This window comes from Helobdella robusta, assembly GCF_000326865.2.
Source record: "Helobdella robusta unplaced genomic scaffold HELROscaffold_8, whole genome shotgun sequence".
In the NCBI taxonomy this organism is placed as follows: domain Eukaryota; kingdom Metazoa; phylum Annelida; class Clitellata; order Rhynchobdellida; family Glossiphoniidae; genus Helobdella; species Helobdella robusta.
This window is the reverse complement of record NW_008705459.1, coordinates 4,374,780-4,393,907: the sequence shown is the minus strand read 5'-3', so window position 1 is coordinate 4,393,907 and position 19,128 is coordinate 4,374,780. Positions and strand designations below refer to the sequence as shown.

The 19,128-nt window shown below is 36.3% G+C and overlaps 4 protein-coding genes across 4 annotated transcripts; all 4 read right to left on the bottom strand.

Moving 5' to 3' along the window:
- Positions 1-280: 280 nt before the first annotated feature.
- Positions 281-4,794, bottom strand: HELRODRAFT_165758 (hypothetical protein; the record flags this gene model as incomplete). The annotated part of the gene is made up of 8 exons (XM_009032270.1): positions 281-2,169; positions 2,306-2,647; positions 3,083-3,231; positions 3,362-3,618; positions 3,717-3,818; positions 4,028-4,202; positions 4,326-4,430; positions 4,679-4,794. The coding sequence occupies 8 exons, from the start codon at positions 4,792-4,794 to the stop codon at positions 281-283; spliced, it is 3,135 nt and encodes a 1,044-aa protein (XP_009030518.1).
- A 1,567-nt stretch (positions 4,795-6,361) lies between these two features.
- On the bottom strand, positions 6,362-10,405 carry HELRODRAFT_165757 (hypothetical protein; the record flags this gene model as incomplete). The annotated part of the gene is made up of 9 exons (XM_009032269.1): positions 6,362-7,342; positions 7,462-7,645; positions 7,757-7,984; positions 8,121-8,235; positions 8,439-8,609; positions 8,884-9,121; positions 9,504-9,868; positions 9,977-10,060; positions 10,135-10,405. The coding sequence occupies 9 exons, from the start codon at positions 10,403-10,405 to the stop codon at positions 6,362-6,364; spliced, it is 2,637 nt and encodes an 878-aa protein (XP_009030517.1).
- Positions 10,406-11,130: 725 nt separating this feature from the next.
- Positions 11,131-13,942, bottom strand: HELRODRAFT_165756 (hypothetical protein; the record flags this gene model as incomplete). Its single annotated transcript, XM_009032268.1, has 2 exons — positions 11,131-11,492; positions 12,886-13,942. The coding sequence occupies 2 exons, from the start codon at positions 13,940-13,942 to the stop codon at positions 11,131-11,133; spliced, it is 1,419 nt and encodes a 472-aa protein (XP_009030516.1).
- A 2,252-nt stretch (positions 13,943-16,194) lies between these two features.
- HELRODRAFT_189773 (hypothetical protein) lies at positions 16,195-18,943 on the bottom strand. Its single transcript, XM_009032267.1, has 5 exons — positions 18,827-18,943; positions 18,393-18,613; positions 18,108-18,230; positions 16,868-17,886; positions 16,195-16,720 (listed from the first exon to the last, which is right to left on the bottom strand). The coding sequence occupies exons 4-5, from the start codon at positions 17,825-17,827 to the stop codon at positions 16,703-16,705; spliced, it is 978 nt and encodes a 325-aa protein (XP_009030515.1). The 5' UTR covers positions 17,828-17,886; positions 18,108-18,230; positions 18,393-18,613; positions 18,827-18,943; the 3' UTR covers positions 16,195-16,702.
- Between the last annotated feature and the right edge of the window lie 185 nt (positions 18,944-19,128).

Sequence of the window (19,128 nt, the reverse complement as noted above, 5' to 3'; positions counted from 1 at the left end):
TCAACTAATCAATCAATCAATAAATCAATCAATAAATAAATCAATCAACCAATCGATCAATCAATCAACTAACCAACCAATCGCTAACTGATCAAAAGTAGTAAACAACGAACGAATAAATTATGAAATCAATAAGAGATTTCAACCCTACCAACTAAAGTGCAGCCAGTCAGTCAGTCAGTTAGTACAGATAATTTTATAGATGAAAAAAAAGATTCTCTATAATATCATTGAGACAACTCTCCCTCGTAGCGTCGTCGGCACCCCACCATCCATCCATCTACTTTTCATCAAAGCCTTCCTTTTTACTGGAGCCCTGAAGTATATTTCTCCCAAAATCATATGGTGACTGCATAAACGGGCCAGGGTGCTGAGGGGGGTAGTGCATAGATGTGGGTCCCAAGTAGCTTCCTCTTCCCATTCCGGGGGTGGCGGAGTGCGAAGAGGATCCAGGTCCTGGATAGTAACTGCCTGGCTGAGGCATGGGTGGGTACGGCGAGTAAGGATTATGATAGGGGTAACCAGTCATAGGGGATGGGTGAGGGTATGAACTTTGCCTGTACCCCGGAGAGTTCATGTTGTTGTTGCTGCTGCTGTTGTTACGATTGCTACCGCTGCTACTACTGTTGCTGCTGTTATTGTTGTTGGATCTGTTCCGTGAAGCATTTTCATCTTCTCCCATGAGAAGTGATGAAAAACTGCGATCCTCAAAAGGACCACCAAACCCTGCCAACCCACTTCCAACGCTTGCACTCGGACCCCCAACACCACTACTACCCCCACTACCTGGAAAATTGTCCATTCCCAAAAGGTCGCTGCCGAGACTACTTCCACCGCTGCCACTAATGCTACCAGCAAGCCCGAAAGCATCGGCAGCGGGGTTTGAACCATAGTCAGAACCTGGAAAGTGAGGTAGTTGATGTTGGGCGTCCATCCACATCGGACTGGTCATCCAGGAATAAGGATTAGGCATTGCGTACGGGTTCATACCAGGATGCAAGTAGGATGGTGTCATTGGCACCGGATGATGCAAGGAGGAGGATGAAGATGAGGATGAGAATGGATTCGCCGTGAAATTACTCTTGGATGAATGTCGATCGGCAAGCGATGATGAGTGGTTGGATGAGAAGGAGGATGGAAATCCGCTCATAGGATCGGCCGATGGTTTAAGATAGTTAGGGAACAGTCCACCCATTCCGCCATCAAATGACGAAGCCAGATGACCAGGGCTGGGAGGTGGAATGCCAAAAAGTGAATCGAAATCTTTGTTCATCATAGACGCTGACGAGGCAGATGATGACGAAGAGCCTGGCGGTCTTTTGTTCCAGTCCATGAAAGAGTTGTGTTGTTGTTGCTGCTGAGATGATGCGCTGTTGTTGGCAACGGGCTGTGGCTGAGCAACTGGTTTTGTTGTTGAAGGATTGTTGTTGAAGGGGGTGACACTTCCAGTTTCCTTGGTGGCGTGATGACTAGATGATGATGATGGAGACAAAAAGTCACCCTTATCTTTTGTCTTTTTCGTATTTTTATTTGCATTGTTATTATTGTTGTTTGAAAAATTATTATTACTGTTGTTATTATTATTATTATTGTTGTTGGGCATTGGTAGCACAGGTCTGACAGGAAGAGGATTTGTTGATTTTGATGAAAACTTGTTACTGTTGTTCATGAAACTGTTATTATTATTATTACTACTGTTAATGTTGTTGTTGCAGTTTGTTTGTTGTTTGTCGCTGCCTGTTGCATCTTGCGGTTGTTGTTGTTTTGGCATTGGAGTGGTGGTGGGAGATGCAAGCGAGGGATGCTGTGCAGAGGTGGAAGCAACTGGCAGAATATTTTTGTTTCCTGTTGTTGTCGATGACGCAAGTGCAGTAGCTGTTGATGCAGTTGCAGCGCAGTTATATTTAGAATGATTGCCAATGGAGTATGAATCTTCAGCTATCCTGATAGTCGGATTGTTGGTTGTCGTTAATACAATGTTTGCAGAGATGTTTGACTGCGCTGTCACACTGCTTGCAGAGCTAGCTACAGAAGCAAACGCGCTTATGGTGGTTGTGGCCGTTGCAGTCGTTGCAACTTTTGAAGAGTCTCCAGCTGCAGCTTGTTGCGATAGTGGTGATGCTGTATTGTTATTGCTTACGTTGTTTGCGTTGCTCTTGCTTGTGTCATCTGCAAAGAATAAATAATCAATTATAGTCATGACTTCACAAATGATTCGCAGACAAGTACACCACACTTGCAGCATTTTTAACACTTTCACTTGCAGCACCTAACCAGATTCATTCACGAAATACAATTAACTTACCTTTCACAATGGAAACTCCATCTTCATCATCATCATCATCAACGACTTCCATAACTTTATCATCATCATCAACTTTTTTAGCAGAACTGATAGTACCACCCCTGGCCTGTGTAGTAGTAGTTCCAGATAACGCTGAAGAATTTGTTGCAGCGGATGCAGTCGCCGTTGAAGCAGCTGCTGTGGTTGCACCAGGTTTTGGGGCTGTTCTGACAGCAAATATTTTCCCATGACTTGTTCTGATGTAAACCCCTTTTGGAGTTTTTATAACTAAAACTTTTTCACCGGCTGGAATTTTGCTGCCAGCTGAATCGGAAACAGTGTTCGTTCCCGGGATGATTATGTCTGTGAGGAGTGGCAATCAAGTAGAAGCGTGGAAATTCAGTTAGGAAAAATAATCCTTATTTAAAAAACCAATCATAAAAAATGAAGCAGCAAGAGTAGTTGATGAAAAAGTTAAACAATGCCTCCTGACCACATTTACTCCTGGCAGCCCTCTTCTTTCTCAAGAAGTTTTCATCTTCTTGATTGATACTGCTGCATTGATAGCTTACTCTATTTTTCCTCAATCTAAACCTCTAAAACTGAACTGCTTCTTAATTTATTTTCCTTCATCTTCATCCACTTATGTTCCACTTTTTTGCTAGTGTATCAATGACGGTTAGCTTTAGCATTTCACCTTACTTTTTGCACGTCTGCTCTTCATTGAAATTAAACCTCAACCTGCACATTCACAAGAGAAACATTGTTCAATTAAAAGTCAACCATCCTCCAACCAACCAGTTGTAGTTTGAATCTGCTGTACGGAGACTCCAGGCTTCAAACCAGGGGCCCTAAATTGATTGTTGGTTACACCACGGGGGGCCAGGCCACCCCTAATGTTTGTCGACATCATTGGACGCACGCTGGCCACAGGACGCTGACCGAATCTAAACATAAGAACAAAGGTAATGATGAAAAAAATGGTTACTATGACGAATAAGAAATAAAGTATGAAGCATTACAAAGTAACGCTCAAAACAATTAACGTCATCTTTTCATCAGAACCAGGAGACTAACCGGACCATGGAGACGCCATCGAGTGACTTTCCATAGAGACTGGACTGCCTGATTCCCAAACTACTCATCTTCTTCTCCATCTCGTATCCCTGCTTAGCCAGCCTCTTCTCGTGCCTCGTCAACTTCTGATCCTTGCGATCCAGTAGCAGAGATTCATGAGTGAATGGTTCCTGAAATGTGATTATGCCAAGATTGCAAACGTTAATCAAGATTACCATGAAATCGTGTGCAAATGCTGGTGCCAATGATAAAAATGACTACAACGATCACGTTGAATTCCACTGTTGAATCCAGGTGATGAGGGAAAAAAATGATGAATAAAAATTTCCAAACTAATGTAGTAAAAATAATAAACCTTTGTAAGCCAATGTTTATTCCTCTTGATGACCTGGATTAAAAGTGGGTCAGAGCATTTTTCTTCACAACCCTCCAGATTAACTTCAGGCGATTCCGTCTCCTTGAACGTTCATCATCAATTCATTCAATAACATCATTCGATCAAAGATTTTTCTTTCATTTTTTTTTTCAACTAACACACAAATTGAAGATTTTGAAAATTTATAAAAAGTAATTCATAAAATGAAATTCATTATTAAATTTTGGTTAATCCTTTTCCTCCAGCACCCACTCGTCCATTCAATCGATGAGCCAAACAGTCCAACCAACCTCGCATCTCATCAGCATGTCGACTTGCTTCTTGGACAGGAGATTCTGTGGATTCAACTCGTCGACGACTCTGTCTGATATTCCCTGCTTGTTGATCTGCCTGTCGTATATGTTTTTCTCCATGGTGTTGTCTGACACGAGGCGATATACGAAGCAGCATTTGTTCTGACCATATCTGCACAAAACACGTGCCAAAGATTGATCAAGAAATTAATTAAAATATACCAAATAGATAATAAAATATTAGAAAGAAAAGAGCAGTTCAATGGAATGAAGCGTAAGCAAAAAGACTGCAGACCTGTAGACTCGACAAACAGCCTGACAATCGTGGCAAGGGTTCCAAGAAGCGTCAAAGATGACAACCCGACAGGCTCCAATCAAATTAATGCCCAAACATCCTGCCCTGTTTATTCATTCATTCATTAATTAATTAATTAATTAATTAATTTATAAAATCCATTAGTCATCTATTTACTCTTAGACGGATTTAAACAACGAAATTATTAAAAGGCAATGCTACTCGAATATTTCTCTGCTAGTTCATCTGCTGATACAAGAAACAAATCAAACTAATCTTACCTAATGGTTAGTTAACAGACAAATCTAGGCAGAAGCAAAACAACAAAAAATAAAATAAACTAAGAAGGAAACCTGGTCGAAAGAAGGAATAAATGTATCCTGGTGTTGTTGTAATCGTTGAATTGATTGATCAACTTCTCTCTGTCCACACCTGCTGTCCCTCCATCCAATCCTGACGTATTCAACATTCTTTATAATTTATCTCACTCTAAATATATAAAAATTTATTTAAAAATAAAACTAGAAACAAGTAACAAAGTAGTGCAATGTGGCGAAGACTTTGTAATAACAATTTTTCTTATCACGAAGAACATCCTACAAGATTGCTGCACATTAAAATAACGTAGAGGCAAATTTGTAGACGCAAAAAATTTGAGCTCAAAACAAAAATTTCAAACATATTGGAGTGAGTAGGTGCGAATGATAACAGGATAAAGAATTAACAAATGTTCTTTATAGCAATAGCATGAGTTAATGATATTACCAACATCGCAAATATATTAAGTTATAATATTTTCGTCTAAAAATATAATATAAAGTATAATAAACAAAACGACGACGAATGACATTAATTAATGTGAATGACGTCACGCGACAGCAAATAAAGTAATTTATCTCCCAGCATACTGAAATAATTCCTGTTCTTCTGCCAGTACTCATCGTAGCCAGGAACACGACGCCTCGATAGGTAGTCCTCAATCAGTGTCAACGTATACAGACTCTGGCTGCAATGTCACAAGCAAACATGGCATATGTATAAGCAATATGAAAAGGTTAAAGGTCTATTACACTCTTCCTAAAATAATATGAAATATATAATATGAAATATATAATATAAACATGATGTACACAAACACAACAAAGCAACGAATAAATGAAACGTATACACACGGTAAATATTATTAATAAGAGGACCAAGTTAAAAGTAGAAACCTGAACACAAGGATTTTATCTCCCAAAAGTACTGATTCATTGATTATATCCAACAGGAAGACCATCTTTCCACTGTGTTCTAAGATGCCTGCTACATAATCCTTCATCGTTTCCATGGCCTTGTTTGTTCATCATCACCACCATCATCACCATTATCATCACCACCACCATCGTCATCATCTTCATCATCATTACATATTGATAGTGATCAATAGATTATGCATGGTGCGTTATCTTGAATGATCGTTTCATGAATATTTTTTTGATAAGTTACTTGATTGGATGCTACTATTAACTATACTTTGTGTTTCTATGCTAGATAAGAGATAATAAAACTATTTGAAGTTATACATTAAGAGTAAGATAGTAAAAATCCAAAAATAAAGAAATGAAAAAAGTAGCAATAACAGACATGTAACACATGAAAATGCACATGCAGATGAATAAGATAGATGTACAAATTCATCCACAAAATTAACCACACTGCAAAGCATTAACTTGCGGGTGACACTAGAAATATCTGAGACAATCTGATCATCTTATTTCAATCTGATCATTTTATTTCAAAAAAGGAGCAAAAAGGCGAAATGTTGAACACCCAATTCTAAATGCAAACAATTTTGATTATCAGATAAAAAATGACGGAGCTGAGTGAGGAGTGGTAGAATACGATGTAGAACGAAAACGATGTGGAATGCAGTCACAGATACAATGAGAACAACCAAGGTAGTTGAGCTATTCATTATGTTATTGTATGAAAAAAAATAACAAAATAAAATTATGTTAATAAAAAGTAATGCAGTAAAGTTGAATGGGGAGAAATTATTTTACCCAATCATAACTGATGACTTGAGATTCTTTCTTCTCATTAGTTGAAGAGGTGCTCTGACCTTCTTTTACAACCTCACTTGCATTTTCAGCTTTTTTGTCAGCATCTGTGGCAGCTTCTGAAGAAGTACTTGTAGTGGAGGTAGTTGTAGTATTGGTTGTATTAGAAGTAGCAGCAGCAGCAGAAGTAGTAGTGGCTGTGGTAACTGGAGTATTAGCAGAAGTGTTGACAAAGGAGTTGGCAGTGGTAGTTATAGCATTGGAGCTTGTGACATTATCAGATTGGTTGGCAAATGGGTTGTTTGAAATGTTATTCATGTTACTGATGTTGGCAGCATTAACTGAGTTATCCTGTTGATTAATATTGTTGATGCCATTGTTCATGCTGTTGTTCATATTACTGTTCATATTGCCATTCATGTTATTGTTGTTGAAGTTGTTGTTATTATTATTATTGTTGTTGTTGATAAAGTTGTTGTAGTTGTTGTAGATGCTATTGAAATTGTTGTTGATGCTCATGTTAGCCATGCAGAGATTGTTGTTGATGATGTTATGGTTGTTGCTATGGCTGCCCATCATCATGTTGTTGTTGCTGTTGTAGTGGTGATGTGAGTTCATGTTGTCGTACATGTGCATTCCTCCCATACCCATGCCACCATTATTGCCATAGCCCATGTCATTGAAACTATTAAAATTGTTGTTGTTGTAATTATTGTTGTTGTAACTATTATTACTGTTACTGTAAGAGCTACTGCTACTGGCGTTACTATGGCAACTGTAGTTGCTGGCTATGCTGCTGCATGAAGCAGAACTAGTTAGCCTGCTGCTACTTCTCTTGCTGGTTCTCTTGTTGGTGGTCGGTGTGGGAGGAGCCATGATGTCAGTGTTGTTGACTTTTGCCTCATCAAGGTCAAGGTCGTTATCGTCTTTGCGTTGTTCCAGTACTTGGAATAGAATGTCGGGATGGTTCCATATCTGATGAAAAAATTTCAATCATAAATTTGTCATAAATCCAAACATCATCTATCTGACAATTAACTCGATCAATCTTTAATCTTTCACTCTTTCACTCAATAATATTTCAATCATGCAACCTTGCAGCAGACGGAAAAAGCCTTGATGGGATTGTTGGAATTAGTCCAACTAGTGAGACTGCCACTGTCCTTGATAGCAGACATGAACTCATTGTACAGCTTTCTTTGAATGGGAGAGAGTCGAACAAAAATTACATACTCTTCCTTTTGTGGTAGAGCTGCTTGAAGTACTGCATGGCCACGTCTGTTCAAAAAATGTTTGTGTACGTAATGGAATTTAGCATGCGTGAGTATGTTTATGTGTGTTAATGGAACAAAAGTAAATGCAAACAGGCAGACAAGTAGAAAGACAGACCTTTGAACGAATCCTTCTAGCAAACTATGCAGTACGTGAGCTCTGAATCTCATCAACTTGACATCCTTTGGTGTGCTATCAGCACACTGTCCATTCATGATAGGTCTTTCAAACATGTTGCAAAATTCCTGCTTGGTTCCCAGGTAGTTGGGCCTCACAAAGTCAACCATGCACCAGTACTCTAAGAGGTTGTTTTGTAAGGGGTAGCCGGTCAACACTATTCTGCGCCTATTAAAGATTCAACAAACAAATTATTATTCGAGGAAATAAATGAATTAGCAAAAAATCAATTAAACAAACAATCATTTGAAATTAAACAAATCAACCAGCTAATCTATTAATCTTCAACAATCAATAAATTAACCTGGTTCTGATATTCTTGAGGACTTGTGATATGCTGGCATGACTGTTCTTGATGCGGTGACCTTCATCACAAACGACAAGGTCGGGTCCAGGTCGCATGAGAGCTTCATGGAGATCTATCGTGATGAAGGATAGCCAGGTGGTGGCAGGTGACAATTATAAATGGAACCATAGTGAACAAATGAGATTATAGAAAATAACAATTGTGTTCAAATGATGTGCTCTCACAAAAACGTGCATCACTCCATACAATAAAATTATATTTTCTAATTTCAGTTCTCCCCTTTCAACTATTTTAGGCTCGTTTCATGAAACTAACTTTTCACAATCTCCTTGTTAACTTCTTCTTCATCGACGTCGATGACGACGGGTTCGGCGCTTGTTTTCTTGGCTGCCTTGCGGGACTTTGCAGGAACTCCTCTGGTTTTGATGAGCAGACGATACATCTCGTACCCCAACAACAACACGCCACCTGTCTCGTGCCAGTCCGCTGTTCGTCGTGGTGGTGGAGGTGAGGAAGATGATAATGGAGTTTGTGATGGCAAACATTATGTAAAAAAAATGAGAATCAATGTTTTATCGTAAGATAACCTGACATAACATGATCAATTCCATTTATGATGGCTCATAAATTAAGCAAAATAAAATAGTTATTTCTACAACAGCCTGTGCATATAGTCAAGAGAGCACTAACAATTAATGACAAACTGATAAAGTAGAATGCATTTAATTACACAATCAAAAATGTGAACACCGATACGAACCAACAATCTTTGTTCTACTGTTAGTGGTCTTGAGATTGTCATTAATGACATAGAGTTTGAACTCACGAGGCCACAGTATCTCCCTATCTATGCCTCCCATGTAGTTACCGTCCTCCTCGACCACTGGCAACCACATGTTGAACTCATTGATCCAGTTCTGCAGGGTATTGACGGGGACGATGACAAGGACCGACCTGGCTCCTGTGTGCCTCAGGAAGATGTCGACGAATGAAATTACCTGCAAATTTTTATTTTAAAAGTTAGAAAATAGATGTGTCTAAAATTTTCAATAAATTAGTAACAAGGTGGATAGTCAACTGAATAGTTTGTATTTGTTGGATTAAGACATTTTAACTAGATGAAAATAACAATATTATTAATTCAAAACAGTCTTATGCAAATCAATCAATCAATCAATAAATCAATCAATCAATCAATCAATCAATCAATCGCTCGCACATACAAAAAATACAAAAACATACACCCACACACACCCAGTCTTATGCAAATGGTTTAATTAAAATTAAGTTACTTTTATAAAAACTAAAATTAGTCCTAGAAACACAATTTTAGCACAATTTCAATGCAATTGATAGAAATAATGAAAAATAAATATAGACCTGTATTGTTTTTCCAAGCCCCATACTATGTGCAAGAATGCAACCAAAACCATTGCTGGTCTTGTAACGTCCAATGGATTCGACGACGTTATCGTACATGAACCTGATGCCTCCTATCTGATGTGGCTTGACAGCACTGGCCAATTGAGGAGCAAGAAAAATGTCGGGTTCGTCTGGCGGGTGGCCCACATTAACCAGGACACAACCATTGGAGTCCGGCCTGTTCATTGCATCATTCACATGACTTCCACTGTTTTCTGTGTCGTCAGTGCCATCATCTTCCTCCTCCTCCTCTGACATGACTATCAAATCATCGTCATCCTCTTCATTCTCGTCGTCTGATGAGCTAGATATCTCCACAACATCTGTGCAGTGAAATAGTGAAAAAAACTTTACATAACTTGATTCAAAGTTAACTGTGTATAATTTGCTCATTGTGGTGTAACAGTGGATTAATAAAATGTAATTAATACCTGGCGGTTTTGGCTGTTTATTGATTAGAAGACTTTTTCCTGGTCCTAATAAGTTCGTTATATTAGATGAAGAATCAGATTTATCTGAAAATTAGAATAAGATAAATAAATCAATAAATATACGATTGTCTGTCATTAATTCTAAAGAATAAACAAACCTTCAAGCAATGATTTCAGTGAAGCAGATCCAATATCCTTCTTCAACATGTTGCCGGCCACTGATGAATCTCCTGAGCCCAAACTTGCTGCCAACTCCTTCTGTGTAGTCATCTCTTTTTCTCGCTGGGCCCTCAATTCCATTGCCTGCTGTCGAAGTTTCTCCTGAATTTCAAGTAGACGCTGTTTCCTTTCCATCTCCTCCTTCTGTGCTGCCTTCGTTTCTTCGTCCAAATTTTCATCTTCAAAGATTTTTCTGTAATTTGCATTCATTTCATTGAAGCTACTATTGGATGCTTCTTTTAATAGTTTCAATGATAATAAACTAAAAATAATAATAGCAACAACTAAAAAATGATAAAAATGATAGAGTGACTAATTTTAAATTCAGAAAAGATTCATTTATTTAATTTTCTATAAAATCTTCTCACTCAATTAATTTCAGTTTCTAAATATAAACATGCTATAAAATATAAAACTGAATGAATTCAGAGGACACATTCTCATTGGCATTGATCGATCAAGTTTTAGTTTTAGATTAAGTTTAATAATTTTTATAGTTATCCAACAAATTTTTCACTTTGTTACAAAAAAAAATTCAATTACGTAAACCATCATCACACAAACACATTAAATTTTGTCCTCATCATCATCATCATCATCATCCACCACTATTTTCATTCGACTTTTTTGTTGTTATGTATCCCTTTAATTTTAACTTTACACACTTCCTTTGCTTTTTTACAGAATGCTTAAAATATGGTACCTGATGGATTTCTCTATATAATTGTTTGCAAAAAATGACTGGTGCCACTTAATTTACATTATTCTCTGTTTCAACTAAAAACTGAAAAGTATATGCATCACAATAAATTTTGTATTATTTAGTTAGTTTAGTTGTTAATAGAAAATTATTATGAAATTTCATTCAGGATTATTAAAAGTGCATTAATAGCCAGTGAAATTGATTGGAGAAATTATTGGTAAAATGTCATTCATTAAGTAAAAGGAGACATTTGATACAAATTAACTTGCCTGATGTTTTTTCGTTCGAACAAATTTTTTCTGTCAAGTTTGGCTCGTTTCTCAGCAGAAGTCTCACCTCTTCTCCTCTTCTTCTTCTTCATTCTTGGTTTTTTGGCACCACCTCCATCAGTGTTGTCCAGGCTATCGGCTGATCTTTTCCTGTTTTTTGTTTTTTTCCTTTTCTTCTTAATTTGTTGTTTTGTCTGGTCAGATGCATCGTTGTTATTATCTCCCTCTAAATTGTTCTCACCATCGCCATCACCATCAGCATTGTCATTGCTGCAGTTTTTGTCCGATGATTGTAAGAAATCTGCCATCCTCTTCATGGCACCACCTTGTTCGTTATCAATTAAATTAATTTAAATTAACAATTTTCTAAATAATTACCATAATAATTGAAAGAACATAAATGAAAACCATACATGACAAACCAAATTGACCTATAACCATGTTCCTTGATTCCATTAGCCCCACTCATTATGTTTTCTTAAATTTCTGTCTCAAGTCTTTTGATCAACCTCCTTTTAATTTTCCATAATTTTTTCATAAATAAAATCTTTCCACTTTTACAACAACTTTTGGCGAATCTTCACTCTAGTACTGAAACGAACTGGGAGTCATCTGATAAACAATAGAGCTCCTATAGCAACTATGAACATCTCACTTATTTTCAGCATTCACTGACCCATTCACCAACATATCCATTCTCAGTCTGTCATTCTTCTCCTCAACCCGTCTGGGTTCTGAAAACATTTTCAATTGTTGATAAAGCCTGCTTCTTACTATTTTTCCCTATCTAGCCACATCACACCCTATTATTTTCTTTTCCTATTCCTATCTGCCTCACTTCTTCCATGCTTCATAAAACATCACAAAATAATGTCATGACACAAACTTGTTACTCTTCAAACAACTATCACTACATCTGACTGCATGATAACATTCATCTGTTATTCCTTAATGATAGGAACTCATTCTTCAACTTAGAAACCTAGAATTATTAATCTTACACAGGCCACACCTTGTTACCTAAACTAACTACCTTGTAATACATACATTTATACATGTACATACATACATGTACATACATACATACATGTACATACATACATACATGTGCATACATACATGTACATACATACATGTACATACATCCATGTACATACATGTGTACGTACATACATGTGTACGTACATACATGTACGTACATACACATACATACACACACACACACACACACACACACACACACACACACACACACACACACACACACATACATACATACATACATACATATATACATACATACATACATACATTATAGACCTATATCTATAATCTCTACTTTTTCTAAAATTATTTAGAAAGTTGTCCATCATCGTTTATCCAATTTTTTAGATAATTATAATTTAATTAGTGATAGACAATATGGTTTCCGTAAAAATTGTTCTACTGAATTAGCTATATTGGATTTAAATCAATATATTTTGAATAGTTTGAATCTAAGAATCTACTTACATACATACATACATACATACATACATACATACATACATACATACATACATACATACATACATATGTGTATATATATATATATATAAATATATATATACAAAATTATGGTTGAGACTGTCATCCATATAATTATTAATGCAGTGATATTTCTAAATGAATATATTTTCCTGTGCACATGCATATTATATGTAAAAAAATTTCATTACCTCCATCTTCATTGGCATCCCCATCATCATCATTATCATGCTTCTCCACATCAGTATCTTCCCCATCTTCATTATCGTCGTCAGGGTTGATGTAGTCTGGATCATTGTTGTCATCATCTTCTTCTTCATCACCCATGTCATCATCATCAAGATCACTTTTGTTTTGATTATTGTTATTATTACTGTTATTATTGTTGTTGTTACTGCTTTCAGAGTTGTCGTAGGATTCACTTTCTAATTTGTTCGTGAAATTGTACAGACCCTGCATGGCATTATTCTCATTTTGAAACAGATCAACATCACCATTATCGTTATTATTGTTGTTACATTTCTGGTCCTCGCTGAAGTCGTTATTATTGTTATCATCATCATTTTCGGTGTCATCATTATATATATCATCTTTGGTGGTATTTACTTCTTCTTTGGTAGCATTTATTTCTGATTTCAACAGCGGTTTGTCACTGAATGGAGATTCAATGGTGATGTGTACCCTGTTTGGTGATATGGCAGATTCTGTGACATGTGGATCTTCCTTAATGTTTGCTTGAAAGCTTGGGTAACTTTCATCTTTTATGAAGCTGATATGTTTTGTATCATCATTGGACTCGTTGTTGCTAAAGTTCATGTTGTCTTTGTTGTTATTATAAATGGAATTGAAATTTAAAAATGATTCATTTTCTGTTTTTGTGATTGATTTGTAATCAAACTTGGATTTTGAATCATGATTGCTGTTTTCGTTATTATGGAGTGCCTTGTCAGAATTTATTTGATTTTCAACATGCATTTTGTCATCCTCTTCATCTTCATTTTCTTCATTGACATCATTGACTTTGTTACTACTACTGCCAGAAACCAGAAAAGAATTGTCGTGGGAGGTATAATCAGTAGAGATGTTTTCAGTATTTTTTTCTAGGGCCTCTTTAAATGTATTTCCAAATAGGTAATCTCCAGATTTGTTATCATTGTTATTTTCATGTTGTTGGTGTTGTTGATCAAAAGTGGGGTTAGAATCATCGTCAGCACTGAGATACAAGTCAGACGTCGCTTTGTAATCCATTTTCAACTGCTCATTTGCCTTTTAAAATGCGATAAAAATTCACGTCTGCTTATTAAATTTTTTATTGTTCGGTCACCACATTTTAATTTCATGCAAACCTCAAATTGAAGTTAGTTAATTAATTTAATTTAATTATAACTCATCAACAGCGGCACCTACATCAATTTCTTTTAAATTTTTAAACAACCAACTAATCAATTTAGTAAAAAGTTGCAAATAATTTATTTTTTTTCCCAACTACAAACGATCGTTTTGTAATTAATAATTAGAACAACTCCAAACAAAAAAAACACACTCGCCATGTTTATATTATTAGCAAAAGATTGTTGATCAGGCCAAAAGATAAAATTCCAATAAACTTATTAGGCCTATTGAACTAATCATACATCTGTAACGTATAATTAATATAAATAGTGAAATATAATTTAGTTATATAAAAATAAAAATCATATATCTTAATTTACACTTTGTATGTGTAAAATTTATTAAAGTCGTTATAATTTATTAAAAATCAGAGACGTTGTCGAATGATGGAGAATTTCATGGTTATTTCTTTATAATGCTTGATAATTAACTGTTTCAGCACCTCTAGGTAAAATTTAAAAGTAAAATTTGATCTTAGTTTAATGCAACATGAGAATTTAATACAAGTACTTCTGCTTATCCTACATACTTTTGACAAATTAAATGGAAGTCAATGTCTTTGCCTGAAAATTACCAGCGTTTTTTTCGTGTTTTCATATTGCGCGAGTCTGGAACAGACTGGAACAGTTGAAGTTTATGAAGAGAATTTGTTCAATTATGCCTTAGCCCTAGCTAATTTTTTTAATCGTAGAGAACTCCAGTCTCAAAGCACCTCCATCGTTACGCCTCTGGATATTATTTGTATAATGTACTACACCGGATACCGAAAAATTGATTCAAAGCCCTCCTCCAGAGCGCAAAGCAAACTGACACGCCGACTACAAAATAAATATCAGTAATCATTTTTATAGGTAGGTAAGTAGGTAGTAGGTAGATAGGTAGGTAGGTAGGTGGGTTGATAGGTAGGTAGGTAGGTAGGTAGGTAGGTGGGTTGATAGGTAGGTAGGTAGGTAGGTAGGTGGGTTGGTAAGTAGGTAGGTAGAGGTAGACAGGCAGGCAGACATGTAGATGTAGGTAGGTAGGTATTATTATTATTATTACAAATCAATTTGTACAGCGCTAATTACAAGAAAAAGATCTCAAAAGCGCTCCCTAAAATAAATGAACAAACCAAACATTAATGAAACGAAAACAAAGACATTGTTAAATGAGTCTTCAGCTCCTTTTTAAGCAAAAACAATGATAAATCTGGTCTTCTTAGAAACGCCGGTAGACTGTTCCAAACCACCGGTCCAGCAACAGCAATATTGCGTGATCCGGTCTGTAAATTCGTTGTCGGCACAACCAGGAGGTTCATGTCATTTGATCTCAACTGCGAACCCAACACAGATGTTTTTCTGATGAACATTTCTGCCAAATACTATGGTGCTAAACCATGTAATGACCGAAACGTTAAGACAGCAATTTTGAAAATTATTCTTATTTCAATTTTTAGCCAGTGTAGGTCATTCAAGATTGGAGTCACGTGATCGAACTTAAGATTTTTCGTGACAAGTTTTGCAGCTCGATTTTGAATAGACTGAAGTACAGCTATTGACTTGTCAGGTATTTTAAAGTATAAACTGTTACAATAATCTAATCTGGATGTAATAAAAGCATGTACCAGTGTTTCCATGCCAGATCTGTTCAAATAGTGTCGAATCTTGTACAATTTTCTGAAATGCATCATACTTGCAATTGATAGCGACTTTATTTGATCTTTCATTGAGAGCCTGCTATCCAACCATACCCCCAAATTCAAGGCTGTAGAAGCAAATGATACTTTAACGTCACCAACTTCAACCGAGTTTATATTAAGTCTTCACAACTGCTGCCATGTACCGACAGGAAGCATCTGAGTTTTACCCCGGTTCAACCTCAAGGAATTGCTCAACATGTACGTATGTATGTAGGTATTTAGGTATTTAGGTAGGTAGGTAGGTATTTAGGTAGGTAGGTAGGTAGGTAGGTAGGTAGGTAGGTAGGTAGGTAGGTAGGTAGGTAGATAGGTAGTAGGTAGGTAGGTAGGTTTGTTGGTTGGTTGGCAAATCTTTACTCTATCTAATTTCATGTTAATACATTTCGATTAAATTCTATAAACAAGTGACTCCACAAACGCAGTTTTTTTTATTAAATTTTTTTCAAAATCAATCACTTTAATGAATTATATTGTTTAACGTTAATTGAATGAAAGACCATTGCGAATAACAAAAAGGTGTAAAAATTATTATTATTTTTACGAAATAAATAAAATGAAATTTCGAAATGAATAATAATTTAAGTAAGAACAAATTATTATCTAAAAAATCGAAATAAAACATGAGACGCTAATTAAAAAAGTTGATTTAAAAAAATAATTTAACTTTTATTGGCGGATAATTGATAAAACTTAAAGCAAAATTGAATCATGAACTTTAATTATTACAATACTTTAACATCATTTGCTAACTTACTTGAATCAAATATTATAAAACTTATTTAATTTATTTCCACACAGATGTTGGGCTACGTACAAATGACTAACAATTACATTTAAATAATCATTTTATTGAAAGATATTGCATTGTTTACAATACCTTTGTTCCTATTTGATTTCATTTCTTCATAAAATATCGAGCTCTTCGCGAAGAAAATTTTTCAAAGTTCAGTTTTCTTCTAGAAATTGGAATGAAATGTAAACCAGGGTTATTGCTGGCTTTTGTGAGGCAGATAATTTCATTAAAAAATACCTAAGCAAAAATTTCTTTATAAAACTTTCAAAATTGCTAAAATATAGAGACTAAAAATAAAAAAAAAACTTACCCTTAATTTTTGTTTCGGCTGTGGGTGGAGTTTATCGTCATCTAGCTCATCCGGTATGCCATCGTTGTCGTCGTCATCATCTAGATAGTCCGGGATGCCGTCATTATCTTCATCTGCTTCTAAGTCATCGGGAATTCCGTCGTTATCATCATCATCGTCTTCATCATCCGGTATCCCATCACCGTCCGAATCGATATCGGATCTACCGTCTCCATCTTTGTCCGTATCGACTGAATCTGGAATTCCGTCGTGGTCAGTGTCAATAAAATCGGAATCGAAAATGTCAAGCACTCCATCCCCATCGTCGTCATCATCAAATTGATCGGGAATACCATCGTTGTCGTCATCAGAATCCAGCCAATCCGGGATGCCGTCGTTGTCGGTGTCCTTGAAATCGATATCGTCTTTATCAGGAATTCCATCTCCATCGGAATCCTTATCTTTTGAGTCGGGTATACCATCATTGTCATCATCCAAATCGAGCCAATCTGGCACTCCGTCATTGTCGGTATCTCTGGTATCTGGATCGAATTTGTTTGGTATTCCGTCTCCATCTATATCCGGATCACGAGAATCTGGAATGCCATCGTTATCGTCATCGTAGTCTCTATAATCTGGTATTCCATCTCCGTCGGTATCTCTACGGTCCGGATCGAATATGTCTAGTTGGCCATCCCCATCAGCATCTGGGTCCAAAACGTCCGGTATTCCATCGTTATCATCATCCTTGTCTAACCAATCTGGAATACCATCCCCATCGGTATCCTTATGATCCGGATCAAGATGATCAGGAATACCATCATTATCGTCGTCGTCATCATCTTCATCTACCAGACCATCATTATCGTCGTCCCTATCTAAAATATCCGGTATGCCATCGCTGTCAGTATCTCGGGTATCAATATCAAGTAAATCCGGTATCGAATCGTTATCGTCGTCACCGTCTAGCCAGTCCGGCATGCCATCTCCATCTGTGTCTTGCAGTTTATCATCTATGCCGTCGTTGTTATCGTCTGCGTCTGCGTTAAACAAGTAGGTCATCATATTTCATTATTATTCATTATATTATTTAATTCCTTGAATAATATTAACTATATTTATATTACCAGGTTTACTTACAAACAAATAATTTTTCAATTTTATATTCAAATTTTAATCTGCATATGCCTGTGCCTTTATTTATATAATTGGAAGCATATTCAAAAGGAAAAATGAAATTGTTTGAATTTTTATTTGGTACCTTTGAAATCCGGTATACCATCGTTATCATCGTCGGGATCGAGATAGTCCGGTATTCCGTCGTTGTCAGTGTCACGTGACTTGTCTACCAGACTCAGATGCACTTCCAGCAGATCTGGGATGCCTGTTTAAGTGTTTATATTTATTACAGGCTAGCAAACAGTTTCGTAGGTTTATTAATAATACGTACCTTTTTGCTTGCTAAATTTTTTAAACTTTTGTTTAAAATTACAAAACAGTGAACTTAAAATTGATTTAATTCATCATAAAAATTTTACAAAATAACCATTATTATTATCGTCTGGATCGAGATAATCCGGAATGCCGTCATTATCATCGTCTTTATCTAGCGAATCCGGTATTCCATCTCCGTCGGTATCCACCTGATCGGGATCATATATATCGGGGATGCTGTCGCCGTCCGAGTCCAAATCATATTTGTCGATTATACCGTCATTATCGTCATCTGGATCGTATCGATCTTTTATGCCATCGCTGTCCGTGTCTCTGTTTTTCGGAAATTTTTAGTGGTTATTGTTGGGTTTTAAAAATTGCTTCTTATAAATATGCCTATTTTGGTGGTGATAGTATATAATATTAGTTGTATAAAAATTTTGAAGTGAATTTCAATGAAATTTGTTAACTATAAAAATGGAAATTTAAAGTAAAATGAATTTTTAAAAATAATTTTTTTACAATTAACGCTCCAGTTTTACAGACCTGTCATTTAAGTCTAGCCAGTCCGGTATGCCATCATTGTCATCATCAGTATCGTCAATATCGGGAATACCGTCATTGTCGTCGTCGTCATCATAATAATCCGGTATGCCATCTTTGTCCGTATCTATAAAATCCGGATCTGAAGTATCCTCTATGCCATCCCCATCCTTATCTGCATCCTCGTCATCCGGTATGCCATCGTTGTCGTCATCATCGTCGAGAAAATCAGGAATACCGTCTCCGTCCGTATCTCGGTTATCGAGGTCAAGCCAGTCGGGTATTCCATCGCCATCGTCGTCGTC